Here is a 16,533-nt window from a genome sequence, read left to right as displayed (position 1 = left end):
TCCAGACCAAAAGAGAATTTAAAAGCTTATGACCCTGTCACGAAAATAGGAAAAATTAAAACTCCGTATCCAATCAGTCACGAGGACAGTTGAATATAAAGACAGAGGCCAAAAGATGATAGAAGACAATGGGAATGATGAGAATTTCCTATCCTCGACCAGGCACTGATCAACTTTCCTGGGGTAGAGCTTTCTCCCTGGAACCTGAAGCCCTTGGATACCATGACCCCTGGTGCATAGCTTCATACACCACAAATACCTAGAATAACCTCAGTGAAATTAATAATTTAATTATCACAGATCACTAAAAGACCCTGATCCTTGGCAAAGTTTTCATTATATTTATGGAACACATATAAGGCAAAAATACTCAACAGATAAAGATGTAGTTAGTTCAAAAATCACCTTAGGATGTCATGGGGAATCCTTTAATTAAAAGAATAGTGAGAACCTATCTAAACTCCATTTTGCAACTGGGTATTTTACATGACACAACCACAATTACAGAGAATACAGGAGTCTATGTAGGATGAAGGTAAAAATCAGGAGCTGGGACTGGGGATGTCCTTAGGGCAAAAAGCACATTTTTACCCTTTCAAAGTACAAAATGAGCTGAAAAGGCCCACATAGAGAGAACAGAAGTTTAGGAGAAGGAACACTCTAATACCATGTTCAACATATTGCCACAAGGTTCCTGTCTACTTTCCACCTTGCAAAGAGTAAATCCACCTGGGAAAAGTAAGCAAGTTTGAGCTCTGTCACCATGGTACATGATGGAGACCTGAGCAAAAACTCAGGGGAGCCAGCAGAAACGCAAGACCCCTGCAGGGTTTCTGGCTTTGGATAAGGCCCTAGAGTACAAAGCAGAGGAAGTGGTTGTTCTTTCAAGACTGCTGCAGAGTCCCCATTATTTATAGGGTGCCCTGTACTATTGAGGTCTTCTCACACAGACAGCAGCAGCAGCAAAAGTGAGGACTTTAGGCTGAAATGAAAGAAACACCCCCAACAGGGATTTGTACGTGTAAGGTAAATTAAATTATTTTTCTTTTTGAGAGGGGGGTTGGATTGGGGTTTTTTTGGTGGGTGGTGGTTTTGAGTTTTGTTTGTGGGTTTTTGTTTGTTTAAAAAAGATAATTTGTGAAGGTCACAACAAGAATTTTGCTCCAGCTTCAGACTTTTCTTACAAAGCCTGTCACTTGGCTTTGCAAACCACCTCTGGAATGGGTGTTGTCTGCAGGCAGCCCAGGAGAGGGGTGTGATAGCCTGGTAAGGGACTGCTCCAGCACTGGGTACGACCACCTGCTGGTGTGAAGTTCAGGGCTTTGAGTCTCTTCCAAGGGCAGTGGGGGATTTTCATACAGTCTTTCGCTCATCAGTTCATGCTCTGAGATCTCTTCCACAAAAACAGCCCTTATTTGGGTAGTTGGGGATAGCAAGGATGTACCTGGATCCTCAACTGGAAATGCAGTTTCTCCCTGAAATACTGCAGTAAAGAACAGACAGCCTAGTGCTGCCTTTCTCTTATAAAGCTAAAAAGAAAATTGTAATGGGAGACCTAAAGGCTTTCTAAGCCCTCCTCCAGCTGGGAATGGTGGAGAGGATTTCAGTTGCTGCCACACCAAGGATGAAGACAGACCTCCAAATTCTGAGGAGACTCACTGTTTGAGAGGAGGGATGGAGGGTACTTCTGGATGAAAGCTGTGGGGAGTACTTGCCTGTTCTCTGTTAGTTTCATGATTGTAGTGCCTCGTGAAGAAAACACAATGAAAGACATCCGCAACATTGGACTGAAACAGAAGAACAAGCCAGAGCCATGTCACATACAATACTTCAGCAAATTTTCATTTGCTAAGAAGCACTGAACAAAAAAATAAGTTGTATAAATATAGGAAATTAAAATATCATCTTAAGAAAACTTTACCTTATGAACTTCTCCGCTAGGCTTTCCACAAAAGAGTAAATCTCAGTCCAGTGATTTCTGACACTTCCAGATCTGCATACAAAACATAATTCATTATATTAATCTTTCTTTGCAATTAAATTCCTTTTTCCACTTTGAATTTTAAACCTGGCCTACTCCAAAGGTAGGGAGGGACATAAATTACATATAGTTGTGCTGCAAGCTGTAACGGGAACCATGAAGACAAAATTGACTGACTCAAAGACAAGTAAAATAGGTCTGAAACAGTTTACCATACAATATTGAAACAAGTTCAGTAACCCTTCCATCTGCTTTTATTCCTTTTATAGCATAAAATATAAATATCTTCTTCTAGTTTAATTAATTTTATTTGACTTCATTAAATCATCTGCTAGCAGGTTATTTACTTCCCTAGAGCACAGCTCTGCCCTTGAAGCCACAGAGTCTTGACTGATCTTCTATTCTCCCAGAATGCGTGGGAGAATGTTTCCATGAATTACTGTTTGTTTCAAAAGAGAAAGCTTTTGAAATAATTCAGAAAGGAAAGGCAGTACTCTTGGCTAATTTGCTGGACTAGTGTTCTGGACAATCAATCCCTGGCTCCTTTATAGATTTCTTGTGAAAACTTGGGTAACTTAGTTACATGCAGAGGACTTACACATTCATGTTGCCATTCCCATTATATACAACTGTATTACTGGCACTCCCTGGCTTTTTTTTTTTTTGCCAAGTCTTATCAGGGACCCCCACAGTCTGATGGGACTCAGACCCCAAACAGAGCCTTGCACACAGCAACTCTACAGTAAATTATAGGCAATTTCTACTGTGTTGTTCTATACCATACACTTTCAAGACATTAAAAAGGCAACAAAGCATGAAAAGTCAATGGTTTTAAAAGCCCTCCCTGGGATTGTGACATTTATGAAAGAATGACCCATTTGCTTTCCTTGCTTGCCAAACTCATCTCTCAGGTGTCTTAGGCAGAACGATAAATGAAACAATAGCACACACAGAAAAATCACAAGGGCTTAGATGCAGAACTAAAAAAGTTCTGAAATTTAACTACTATAAAGCAGTAGGGTTCCTCTTAACTGCTGCTAGGCATTTTTCTGTGTAAACATGAGAAAACAATTTCATATTACAATTCTCAGCTCTGCTGTGGGCTTTCCAAGTGACCCTGTGCCAGTCACTCCTGCTCTCGGTATGTCAGGTACAGAGCAGCACACAGAAGTCCACATGTGCCCACTGCCTGCCCTGCAGCAGTGCCAGTAGAGTGGAGAAGAGCAAAGATAAAGGGACAAGGACCAAAAGGAGTCTCCTAAGTACAAAAGCTAGAATAAGCTGTCTTGTGTAACCCTGTGCTTTTTATGCTGCTCTTCTAGAGAACTGGTGATTCATTCACAGAACAAACTGGTTAACAGAGAATGAAGAAATTGCCAGGCACTCAGACAGGGCAACAGAACACCAGGGACTGCTCAAACCAAGGGTCTGGATCCTCTACAGTCTCTCATTTATATGTGCTACACAACAACATGTCAGTGTATTTGTGAACAGCACCAATGAAAGGTGCTGGCACTATTACCAAATTAACCCTTTCCTCATCATTAAAACAATAATCCATAACTCATGCAAGGTATATAGTTTAAAGACTGCTTTTCCAAAAGAGATCCAAGACAGCTCAACACCTATAGTTCTCCAGGATTTTTCTAAAAGTCCCAGGCTAAATCTCTAAACATGAAGTCAGAGAGATTTTCCTTGAGTCTCTCCAAGATGCATTTACAGCTCCCAATTTTTTTGTGTTCTTTCCCCCCTGGAGCCGACACACTCAATTTCATTCTGAGCTTGCCATCTGACTTAAATTCAATTCCTGAAATTTTCAATGAAGTCAATTCCCTACACAGAATACCCATAGTTTCTCACTTGGAAAAGACTGACCTATTTTGGACAAGGTATCAAATTTCTACTGCCAGCTGCAGAGGCACTGATGCAATCCGGAAAAGAAAGTAGCAGTGAATTTTCTTTAGAACAGCAACAAACCATTTTCAGTATCTTCTTGGGACTGTCAGAATCCTTTTTTTTTCCCCTCCCTTCTCTTTTTTTAATCTACTCCTCAGGCAAAGAACATCTTGGTAAAACAGCCTAGACACTGAAAATTCAAGAAGATCATAAGTCAGTAATAGTGGAAAAACATGAAGACTTTTAAAGTGAAAATGCACAGGTAATACTATGCACTTCTACATACCCTGACTATAATGAAACACCCTTCTCCCCTAAGAAGAATGCTGCACTCACATCTTGCTTATCAGCTGGGAAGTATCAAAGTGTCCCATCTATCAATAGGGAAATGTCAAAGCCAAATAAAAATACTAGCAAGAAAATATAAATGTTTTTAAATCCCATGGAGAGAGTACCAGTGAAGTGGTCAGCACTTAATCACTTTCCCCATCACACTCCTTCAAGCGCAGGTGTGTCATCTCCCACTGCAAATGGTGCCCAAATAACACAAATGCCAGTCATGTCTAACCCATTATGAACACCAGTGTGAGTGGCCTGGCTTATAGAAGAACCTGATTTCCCCTCCCTCCCACCAAACCTCACCTCTAAATATCCCTGTTTGTAATGTACTTTTATTTGCCATTTCATATATACATGTTTTGGAGGCTTCTTGGGTTTGTCCTGATAGTTTCATATGTTGCCCCAGAGGCCTGACTCCATACTACCAGCAACAGCAGTTTTAATGGCAGATTAAAAAAAAAACTTTAACAACAAAATGTTTGCTAAATTATATAGTAAGTTGCCAAATGCTGTCAAATATGAGCCCCAACACTGACAAACAGAACTGCCCAACACTACTGAAAATCCTGACCTATTTCACTGCCTTTGGGATCTTATCTTTCACACTGCAGAGTCACTGTTGCTGTCAGCATAAACTAACTTGCTGCCCTTCATGGCTGAATCAGACTCAGAGGCTTTTGCCTTGGTTTCCCCCATGGCATGTGGGAAGCTCCAAACATACTCTAAGCTCCTTTCTGACCACGACCAATGCTTGAAAGCCGTTCTTATATTTAACTCCACAGTTACCAAGCCCAGAGAAAGAACAGGGTCTTTCAGTGATGCTCTGCAATACAGGTTACTCTTGGACATCCACACAGCATATTTTTTACAGCCATTTTGGTGCTTTTCTTGTTTCCCTTCAAACTTTACAGTAAGCAAAAACAAACTCCTCTTAATCGGTGTACCTGTGCTAATAGGAGCCTGAGATAGAGCTGGCATGTGATTCCCAACGTACCATCAGTAAATGAACACAAACAGATTCCTTGTCTGGCCTGTTTGGCCACCAAATGATACTCTCCTGTAAGATTCCTGAGGAACTGTGAAGACTTCAGAATAATGAGAAAAGAATAAACGAAGCACAGAGAAGATCAGCACTGTGCAGAAAAAACACTGGGGTGGGACACACACTCACCCCCCCCCATCAGCAACTAGGAGAAGCCATGGGGAAGTGACACAGCCAGGGAATCCTATGTAGCCTGTTGTGGAGTTCTATACCAGCAGATCTACCAAGACAGCACTGTGGCTGTCTGCAAAATAAAGAAAGCCTGTGTTGCAGCCATAACTGTCTTGCAGACCTCGTGGGTTTCCTGCTTTCAGCCATCAGCTACCTGGTTCAGCTCCTCACATCAATCGAAGGCTGCCATCACTCAGCCAAGCCCTGGCCTTCCTCCCTGTGCTCTCCCTGCTGAGGAAGCCCAGTGAGCCTAACATTTTCTGTAAAGTATCAAGCACCACAAGCCAAAGACTTCTGCAGATGGTGACAAACGGGTGACAAGCAGGTTGTATGCCTTTTGGAGTCAAGCAGGACGGTGAGGCTTCAGGCCTGGGAGGTTGCATAATTCTCATGGTGAGGAAAGGGCAAAGCAATACAGAGCTGCTGTGGGCAGCCAGAATGCCCCAGAAAGCATCTCAGGGCCTGCTTCTGCTGCCTGTTCCACTGGGGTGAACCCAGAGTGGGACCAGAGAAGCCCTGGTTTATGCCTATGCAATTGGGACCAGAATTCGGCCCAAGTGAAGTTAAGAAAAAAACCACAGGAGTCATTTGTCTTGAGCATGCTCCCTTCTCCACAAGCTCTGTTCCCATTACACGAGACAAAGAGAAAAGTCAGCAAACCACAACACAGGAAAGAATGTCCTCCCGGCCTCATCAGGACTGGGCTCGGAGGAGCAGCTGCTGCCGCAGCTCCTGCTGCTGCCGTTTTCCTTAATTTCACATTGCTACCACTTGATGGGAGGGGAAAAGAGGAGGTCAGCGAGTATTTCTGGGGGTGGAAGGAAGTGATGTGATTCCAAGGCTTGATTCTGCTCCTACTGACTTTGGAGAGATTCCTTCTAGTTTAGCGGAGTTCCGTGTCAGTATAAAAACAGTGAGCATGTTAAGAGTTGTGCCTACCCAACCTGAAGTATTTCACTGCTGCTTGTTCAGACAACAAAGAGCAAGATGGACTGAAAACATTCTCTCTTCTTTCCTAACAGGCTCCAAGAGGCAGAGGAAGCTGGAGCCCAGAGAAATGAAGCAGCACAACCCTGGCATATGGGATGCTGCTCTCAGCTCAGTCACTTCAGCAAGCAAAAACCAGGAGGGCCAGTTCTGTCCGTCCTAGAGTACGTGATGCACAGTTACCACTAAATTCACTGTCAGGAGCACATACAGATCAACCCAGTGCAATATACAGCACTCATGCAGCTTTGCAGTAAAAGTTAAAACTCCAGCCCTACCCAAACAGTAAATATTTTTATTACCATACACAGAGAGAAGGCAACAGGACCCAAAGCCTTTCATCCCTGCTGAAAGTGACAAAGTGAAATCCCTTGAGAGCACAGCACTTTCCCTTGTCCTATTCCACACATACACACACACCACATGCACATTTGCCTCCATTACAGATTTAGCTCAAGGCAGCAATTCTGGAGACCCTGAAGCAAGAAAAAGAAACATTATTACTGATGGATTTAGTCTGAGTACGGTGTCAAGGGAGTATACCTCCTATTGAGTCTGTAGGTCCCAGTAAATCTCTACTTCCTTGAGCTAATGGTGGCACTGCACATGGCCCATTGCTCAGAAATGCAACACTGTTATTTCGAGGGCTCTTTGTGGTCACAACCACATTGTAGACAACAAAATTCTTGCACATGGCTAATAATGGCTCTGCAATAAAAGCAAACCCTGGGGCATTTAGTTTGTTGTGGTTTCAGACACGCATGCTCAAACGTTCATCCACCCCTCTGCTCCGTTCTGAGCCAGCAGAGCATTCGAAGTGACAAGAATCCTCCTTTCCCAAGCAATGTTTCTTGCAAGCATGGAAGGGACCTTGACTGGGTGATTCATCCAGGCAAGGAAGGACTAGTTTCTATTATCTGCTCCAGAGGCAATTAGAAACACTGGCAGAGACAGCCATTCTGAGACAGTCCTTGCTTCAGAGTACTTGTAACATTAATGGACAAAACAAGGGCTGGAGTGGGGAGGGGAAGATGCAGGGAGGTGACTGCAAAATGGATTTTAATCCTAGGCCAGCATCTGAGCACAGGATCCAAAGTACTTGAATCCAAAAGGTTTCATGATCAAACCCACTACTTTCATACCTAGCTTTTCTCCTATAAAACTACTAATAAAGTCTGCAGCAATATTAGAGATTTCTATGAAATCATGCCTCAAAACATTGCCCTTTAATCCTACAGTCATCCATCTGGTTCACAAATTCTGTCCACCTGATGCTACATTATACCTCTTGCTAAGTCCCTAGCCAACAAAAGGGCACAAAGCGAAATTCAGAAGCCATGCTCCCACTGCATCCAACCACTTCATATCTCTCTGTGAAGCTCCAGAGATTCTCTAAGCAGCATCAGGGCAGGAAGACCCACTCTTAGCATCCTGGTACTCTCCAGCAAAACACGGGGAAAAAAGCAGGGCACACAATCCCAGTCATGCTGCAACATTCTTACAAATGATAGCCAGGAGCAGGGATATACAACTCCTAAGCTGTGAATACCTCACAAAAGTCAATTCATCTCTGCATTTGAGATCAAAATGTTCAGCCCTACTACACCTCATACAAACTCACAATTTGCACCAGCATTTGGCCTGCAAGCCCAGACTAGTGATGAAATTCTCAATCACTGAACACACACAAACAAAAATCCCAGGTCAGTGGGAATCTTACGGTTTATTTCCTTGGCTCAAGCCCCAAATAAATCAGATTTAGTTACATGCATAAATAGACTGCAAATGACAAGCTGCCATGGCTTTTTCTTCCTGTTAACTGTACATGTTTTACGTCAAATAACCATTACCCATTAGCTTCACCTTGTATTTTATAAAGAATTTTTTTCTTGGAGCAGAAGGAAGGATAATCGATTTTCCTGAATATTTTTTTTCCTGACAAAAGTAAAAGCTGGCAGAATAATATCAGACAAAATACAAACAAATAAAACCTGGTTCAAATAACATAGGTATGTCTGAAGTGGAATAAAAATTTGCTTTGAAACATTCCGAGCAATATACCTGGGTGTAGGCAAATCACAGCACTGGCTGCAATAAAACCACAACAAAGAAAGATGCAAAGGCAAAATACCAACAGATTATGTTTTGAAAACAATAAAACATATTGCTTACAGGCAGTTGGAGATTATGAGAGGTATCATGTAGATGATGTGGTCAAATTGTAAAGGGGGAAGTCAGGCAGCAAAGGAGGAAGAGAGATAGTCACAACCACTTTTAAATAGAAATCAATGTTATCTAAGAAACAAAGGTGATGCTTCTGTTCAGACAGCAGCTCCTCTCAGCTGACCTGCAGCAGGTTCTACATCTTACAATGAACTGAAGCCTGGCTGCAGTAGGTAGGTATTCTGGCTTAGAGAAAAGGTACTTCAGCACTGGTTTAAGTCAGGCAATACAAAACTTTCAAATGTAATTAATTTAGGTGATGTGTTCAGACACCTGTTTTTGCCAGCAGTCTGACTTCCAACCACAACAGTGTTGTTAGCCACTCTTCCTCTTCCCATACATTTATAATTATAAAAGCTGATATTGAAAAGCAGCTCCTGAAATGCCTTTTGCTCTGAAAGCTTTTTGGTTTGCCTGAAGCAAATTAGGAAGTATCAACCTGTTTCCCTCCTGACACTTCCCATCCCCACAAAACTGCCTTTTCAAGGGCAAATTGAGGAAAGGGACACAGACCCAAAACAGAAAATCAGGAAGGAGGTTGGACAGGGTAGCTAATTCACATCTAATCAGAGGTTGTGTTCTTCCCCACCAGCTCCCTATCAGTGACCGTTCACCGCTGGAGCAAGGCTTACCAAGTTTAAAGAGAGGCAGCTGCAAAATGGATTACAAGTGAGAGGCTGGGCACATCATACCGATGTCTTTACCAAAATTGCTGCTGACAGAGATGCTCTTGGAGCACAGGAGACAAAGTAAAACAAAGGCAATAGCCCCAAAAAGATAAGAGACCTCAAAGAGATACTACCCAGAAGCTGAGGGGGAGCACGAGAAGTGGAGAGAGGGTAGTTAGGCCAGACTACCCAAAAATCACTTATAACTAAACAAAACCAGCCAAGGCCTTATCAATACATTTCCACTGCCATCATCTGGGCTGTGGAAAAAGGAAAAATTTTCCCAAGGCTGTGCAGCTCATTTTTCCTCAAAATCCAAACAACTTTTAGCAAGCATCCCAGTAGAAAAAATAAGAAAATACTTTTGTCTATTTCACAGTCAAAAATAATCAGGAAGTCTCTCCATACTTGATAAATATAAAACATAGACAGCTCTGCAGCTCAGATCTGTCATGTCAAGCATCACCAGAAGATATTTATGGCAGTTATAAGTCCTTACTTTAAAAGAGTTTCTATTTGTTGCACTAATAAACAATTACAGTGATGCTACTAGGCACTGATAAGATTAGGAAACACAAGAGGCCAGTCATCCTTTCTGCTCCGCAAGTGCAATTCAATACGATTACAAACAACAGCTGGATGTTAACAGCAAGGCAAGATGAAAGGAGTTATTTATATATTCAAGTACGTCACTACAAAACCTGATGGTCAAGCAATCAAATCTCTAACAGGATCTGTCCTCCACAGTTTGGGATGGGACTGAAACAAGTTCCTTGTGCATCTGGACAACCTAAGCAAATGAAGCAACCACAGCAAGTGAGAACTACTCAACGATCCATTATGTTGAGTTTAAGAGTTACGACTGTTTAAAGGTAAAAACGAGATCTTTGCTATCACAGGTGACTTGATCTTACTACATGCCATAGGAGAGATGGGTATGCCAACTGAAAGGTACATTGCCTTACCTCATGGAGAGAAAGTGACTTAGCTGCAAACAGAAAAATTTTTGCTGCTTCGGTATGATAATTTAAAGTCTTCCACTACACCTCCAAATAAGCTCAAGCCTGCATAACTCATAAAGAATGACACACAAACAGCAAAAGATTGCAGACTCGAGGCAGCCGCCTCTGCAGCCAGTGAATGTCCACTTCTCCTAGCTTCAAGAGATCTGCTCCTTGAGGCAATCTTAATGTGGCTCTGGCACGGTCAATCCTAAGGAGGATGATGGCTGGTCTCCCTCCCACACATGCTGCTTTTCCCTTTCACCATGCCAGCTTCTTGGGCATCTAAGGCTTAGTGCCACTGCTGTGATCTTGCCTATCCTATGGAGTTAACATAAAGGACTGCAATCAACTTCAGGCAGAGAAAGAATTGTAAGAAAACAGTGAGTTTCTTCTTCTAATTGGCAGCATATATATTATACCAATAACTTCACCAGAAGATGATCTTTTCCATCTGATGGCTGTTGCCTGCAGGATTAAATCCCCACAGACTTTGCCTGGCAGAATAAAAAGCAAAAATCACTCCCCAGTATAGACATTGCAGTAACACACACTGCATAAGGAGAAAGGTTTGTTGACTTCTTCCAAATTACCTCCTACTGATGTGTGATTACATCTTTCTATGGGGAAGCAAAGCCAAGCAGACTTAAAGTCATTTTGGTTCACTCAGGCTGACTTTAGAGACAGGGCCTGTCATTCAGCAAGAGAGCTCACTAGAGGGTCACAGGATTAAAGCCTGGAGTTTTCACAGAGCCACTACTTCAGTCCCACTGTTAGACAGCTAATTAAGACTGAATGCATCTAACTTCAGACTGGCAAGGCATCAACAAAGGGAGGCAATACCCAAGCCATATGAGGATACTCTGTGGTGTATATGGCTGGTTTTTTGGGGGGTTTCTCCCATTAGAAATCGGAGCCAGAATTCTTATCAGATATGTATCAGCATGGAACCAATTATAAAATAACGTGTCCACTGCATTTACAGATTTACCAGCTGCTTCTGACTGGCTTCCTGCCTTATCCCTGTGGAATACCCTGACCCTTCTCAACACTAAAGAGTTACCTCGATCCTTCCTCATGAACTGTCCCAAGATCCAAAGTCTATTCACTTATTCTCTACCTGCCTCCATAAAGCTCCTCGTGTTGTGCCAGATCTCACAGAATACAGCAGGGACTAAATACACCCTCAGCCAGCATGAGACCTGTGGCTCCCAAGATCCAGTACTCTAATATTACCCATATGGATTGTAATGCAATCTCATTGAGACAAAAAGCAGCTTTGCCACCACATTGTCACAGACTTGGTAGGAGCAGGCATAGATTCTAAAACCGCTCAGGAGCCTAAGTAACTCATTACAGCTTTTTACCAAAGAGGAACTCTTTGATGTAACTCTTACAGCTCATAAAGACTCAATTTGCAGCTGAAGCCAAGGAGAATTTTCCCGCTGGAACCCAAGCACATGATTTTTTACTTCAACCATAATCAGGTCCAGTTTCCAGTGGACCACTGCAGTGAGAGGATAGCACCTGAAACAAAATAAGAGACCTGTAGCTTGCTAAAAGAAAACACATTATTTCAGGTATATAGTACTGGAGAGAAACTTGCTTACATGATCAACTTCCTATTGCTTGACAGATCAGTAACTCTGAGCAAATTGCTCTCTTCTCTGCCTTTATTTCCCCAAATACAACATGAGTAATAACAGCCAATAAAGTGCTTCCTGACCTACAGATGAAAAGTAGCATAGAAGCACAGTGTGGGGATTGCTGGGAGTACTCAATGTCATTGTAAACAAGGAAATTGCACTATAGAAGACAGAGAACCCATATTGCAATCACCAACATTCGTTGTTACAGGGAATTCAATACAGGAACTGGGCATAACAACAGTACCAGTCACTCCTAGAAAGCCTGGCAGCAATAAATTTGAGAACTAACAATAGCCCTCCACAGAGCTCTTTCTAGACACATAAGTTACTTCAGGGACAAGTTCTTAGCGAAAGGAAAACAAAACAATGACCACTTCTATTAGTGCATCTTCTAGAAAGACAGAAGGCCTTTAATCTTCAGCTTCTTTTGCTCTAAAATCAGAATCACTACTTACTGATACTTACTTTTTTCCTTTTGAATACAGGAATGTACATCCTGAGTGATGGTGGCTTTTTGCCCCCTGCAGGCTGTGCAGAAGGCCTTATGGACTGAATAGCTCTCCCAACTGGGAAACAGCACAGAGAAGAGTTATACCTGGCTTGTGGGCAAGAATCATGAAGAAAAGTCTTCCGTCTTTCATAATACCATGTCATACAGATAATCCAGGGTGTATTAGAGAACACAGCCATCACACTGAGTATATGTGGGAGACTAACAATTTACTCCTTGAGTTAAACCCTTGTCAAGCCAGCAGTACACCAGGGGAAACAGAAATTCATGCCTTCTGAAAAACACTTGTGGGTGCACCAGTTTACCACTTGCCTTGCTAGTGCTTGCTGTAACACGCCTATACCTGTGAGCTTAATCATACCTCCTGGCCATACCTGAATTCAGCTGACATAGTATTAAAGAAAAGTATTTGACAAGCTATTTTAATAGATGTTACTCAAACACAAGTTTAGACAATTCCAAAGAAGTTCAGCAAAAATAAGTTTTATAAAACCTTGTTATTATAAGCGAGTCATTAAAAAAGCAACCACATACAAACAGTCTGGTCTTAACTTTAGGTAGGTCTGCACAGCCCTGGCACCGCTAAGTCCCACTGGTGACATCTCAGCACATACCCCGAGTCCTGACACAAACCCCCAGGAGTTCTGGGGGCACTGACCAACATCCCCTCAAATGCAATGCTCAAAGCCCGCATACCAAGCACTACAACCTTAAAGCGACACGATCTCCCAGGTTTGCATGTGAAACTAAGCCAGGATAAAGCACAGTGCTACCCTAAGTGCTCCTCTTGAAAACGTGCAAGTTTTGGGAAGCAAAACTCAACCAGCCCCACACATCATGTTTGGCATCAGGGAAAGCCACGCGGGGAGACGGGGGAAACAACGTCCCTGCCGCTGCAAGGAGTCACTCAAGGGTGAATAAACGTTTTTAAATGCGACTGTCACTTACTTATCCAGGACGAAGTAGAGATCAAAGGCACCGTGACAGGAGCGCTGCTCTTCTTGCTCTTCCTCCTCCTCCGGGCGGGCGCAGGAGATTAGGCTCCCCATTGCCAGCAAGAAGCAGCACAAAAATGCCGCTTTCTCCACGCTTCTCCAGCAACTCGCCATCTTTTCCCTTCCTTAATTCTTCCTCCTCCCCCAGTCTCTCTCTCCCCCTCGCTCTCTGCAAATCTTAGAGGCACTTCAGAAGCAACGAGGGCAGAGAAAAAAAAAATCAAAACAAGCAAATAAACAAAAGAATCACTAACTTCAGGATCTCAGCTCAACCCTGAGAGCTCAAGGCAGCCCTGCCCGCCGGACACCGGACCGCTGGCTCAGGACTGGGGGCAGAGCCCAGGTAGATGATTCCCGGAGCCCAGACCCCATAACCCGCCGCCTCGGCAGCTGCCCCGAGCAGTCAGCCCCGTCCCACAAGGAGAGAAGAGGTTCCTCCCGCAAGGGCTAGAGGCAGGAAGGGGCAGAGGGAGGGGAGCGGGAGGAGGGAGACAGGATCTTATGGGGGCAAGCTGAACTGGGACTTTCCTGTTCCGGGATACTGAGGTGGGAAAAGCTGCTGCGAGCGAGGGACCGAGGTTAGGAATCGCTACCCCGGCGCCTCTCCATCGTCCCGGGGGCACAGCTCGGGCGTTCCTCTTTCCTTCCCTCTCGCACTGCCCTCGGGGCAGGACGGCGGGGAACGGGGCAGGAGACTCCGCCGGCGGCGGGAGGGGAGCCCAGGCAGGGACAGGGGCAGCCCAGCCACAATCCGGGGCATCGCTGCGCGTCCCGCTAAGCCTGTCTCTCCCAGGCTCGGGAGGGGAAGGAGCCTTGAGGTGGCCAGGGCTGAAGGGGGCAGTGGCCGAGGCGGAAAGAAGTTGCTGTAGGAGACGGGCGTTACTGCAAAAACCTGTGACAAACCGGAGGGTGGGGGGATGGCGCGAGGGGGCAGTTGTGAAAAATCTAGTCGCAGATGAGTGCAATTAAAAAGGTTATTGCCTGGGGGCGGGGGTAAGGGGCAGGTTTTCACAGCCCTCTCGTGCCACAGCAAATTGTTTTTCTTCCGTGGAAAACTTGGTCTACTCGTCCTGGAGTCTGCACACATCCTGCAGGCGACGAGCAACGATGAAACACAATCTCTTAATGGAGGCTTTGCACAGTAGCATAATCACTCCCCGCCTGTTACACAAAGGTTACAAAGCACTGCCCTAAAGAGTTGGCCCAGCTCATCTGGATGCTGTCTCCAAAGTTTGAATAATTAGTGGCTTCCAGCCGCTTCCCCCTCCCCCACACCCTTTGCAGCCCCTAATTAATGAAAAGAGCCACGGGGGGGATGCGAGCAGAGTCACTTTGCATGACGGAGTTGGGACTAGACATTTCTCTTTCTTGGGGGGAGGCTTCGGAACGCGAGTCAAGGTGGAAAGAATCCATCCCCTGTGGGGCGCTGGCGCGCTGCCCGATCAGGCATCAGTCCCCCAAACACCCACTGCATCGCTGAGACCTCTTCACTCGGGAAGCTGAGCCGTAAGGCTGCGGCCAGGAGCCGCTTCCACGTGCCAGCAGTAAAAAGTGATACCTCCTCCCCCCGACCATGCCGGTACCCGCAGGGGCGCACGGCCGGCCCGGGCGGGCTGAGTTCGCTGCCCTGCTGGGAGGCGCTGAAGGGGCCACGGTGCGGGGGTATGGGCGTGGGCATCTGGATTGTTTCCCCACAGCACACGGCAGCTCTGCCCTGAGCCCTACCCGCCTCCATCGGGCAACGGTGGGATGTCGCGCAGGCGGCGGGCCCTTTCTCTCTGCGCCCGACGAGGACACGCGTGGACACGGCGCTCCTGCCGCCTCCGCGCAAAGCCCCTTCCCCGTCGCATCCAGCGCCCCTTCTAGCAGCCCTTGCCGTGTTTTGTGCGGTATCAGCTGCTGCCTGCAAGTCTGAAATAAAATTTGCACTTCGGGGAAAGCATCTCGGTTTCAGTTCCCTATTTCTGTGCTGGACCAAGTTCAGACACATCCAACCGCGGCGGCGGTCGGGGACTTATCAAGAAAAGTCCACCGGTTTTCAGCCTTTCGCCCGATTTAACTATGCCCAGCTAACAGCTGAAGGCACTGCTTGAGCTCACTACTTTAAAGGTTTTTGAGCAGTGGCCAGTTGAGACCCAGCGATTACTTAGGTCACGGAGAAATACAAGAAACCCACATCCTCTCTGGCGACATTCACAAAAAATGAGCAAGCGGCTGCTGGGCAGCAAGAATCCCCGTTCCTCCCGCTCCGCCGGCCGTCGGCCTCGACGGTGCCCACTAGTGTCCGCAGCCTGTGCGGTCCCCGAGAGTAGCAGCCCCGGCACTGCGTCCCGGCCGCCCTCGCCACCCCCTGTCCGAGGCAGTCGTCCTTCCCCGCACACACCGTGGCCTTTCGAAACGAAATAAAAATGCTGATGGCTCCAGTTTCCCCCAGTGTCCTGTGAATATAGGACTGTTTCGTAAAATAACGCAGCAGACTTCAAGAGAGTCTCCAAAGCCGAGTAAGGCACTAACAAGAAAAAATCCGCGGTTAACTATTTTCCGATAATGTGCAGAATGTGCACTGCCGTTTTCTGATCTCTAATGTATTCTCTGACTCTGCAAAGAGAGATGGATGGCTCACCTGCCTTTTCCAAAGGGCCCGGCGAGGGGGACGTTTTAAGGCTAGGTGAGCATACACAAAACAAGGATACGGCTGGGTCCTGCCACGGTTAGTGTTGGGCAGAAACACCCTGTGGAATGGAGGGCTATGGTTCTGCTAGCGCCCCTTCCCTGCTCCTCCAGCCCCTGCGAGGAGGGCCGGGCGCGGCGGGGGCTTGCGGGCTGCCTCTGCAAGAGCCGCCTCCCGCCACCGCAGCCTCCTGTTTTAGACAAAACTGGTTTTCCGATCTGCGTGAGCCCCTCCGGTGGCTGTCACACTCGCCGGGCAAGCCTGCCAGGTCCGAAGCCGAAGCGAGGTTTGTGTGGGGTCAGCGCTTCTGCCCAAAGGCAGGGAGCGGGGAGGCAGGGCGGGCCAGGCCGGGGGCGCAGCCCTGGGACTGCCGGTCACCCGGGCGCACGGGCTCGTCTG

General features: G+C 45.7%; 1 protein-coding gene across 1 annotated transcript in view; it reads right to left on the bottom strand.

Moving 5' to 3' along the window:
- Positions 1 to 14,226, bottom strand: part of ANTXRL (ANTXR like) — a 54,353-nt gene extending 40,127 nt beyond the window's left edge. The window contains exons 1-3 of the mRNA XM_027720632.2: positions 13,417 to 14,226; positions 1,922 to 1,993; positions 1,716 to 1,787 (exon numbers count right to left, since the gene is read on the bottom strand). Coding sequence (XP_027576433.1) covers positions 1,716 to 1,787; positions 1,922 to 1,993; positions 13,417 to 13,577 — 305 coding nt within the window. The 5' untranslated portion in view covers positions 13,578 to 14,226. The remainder of the gene's footprint in view (positions 1 to 1,715; positions 1,788 to 1,921; positions 1,994 to 13,416) is intronic.
- Positions 14,227 to 16,533: the final 2,307 nt, after the last annotated feature.

This window comes from Pipra filicauda, unplaced genomic scaffold (genome assembly GCF_003945595.2).
Source record: "Pipra filicauda isolate LSUMZ 115617 unplaced genomic scaffold, ASM394559v2 scaffold96_size2947999_pilon, whole genome shotgun sequence".
NCBI lineage: Eukaryota > Metazoa > Chordata > Aves > Passeriformes > Pipridae > Pipra > Pipra filicauda.
This window is presented reverse-complemented; position numbering and strand designations above follow the sequence as displayed.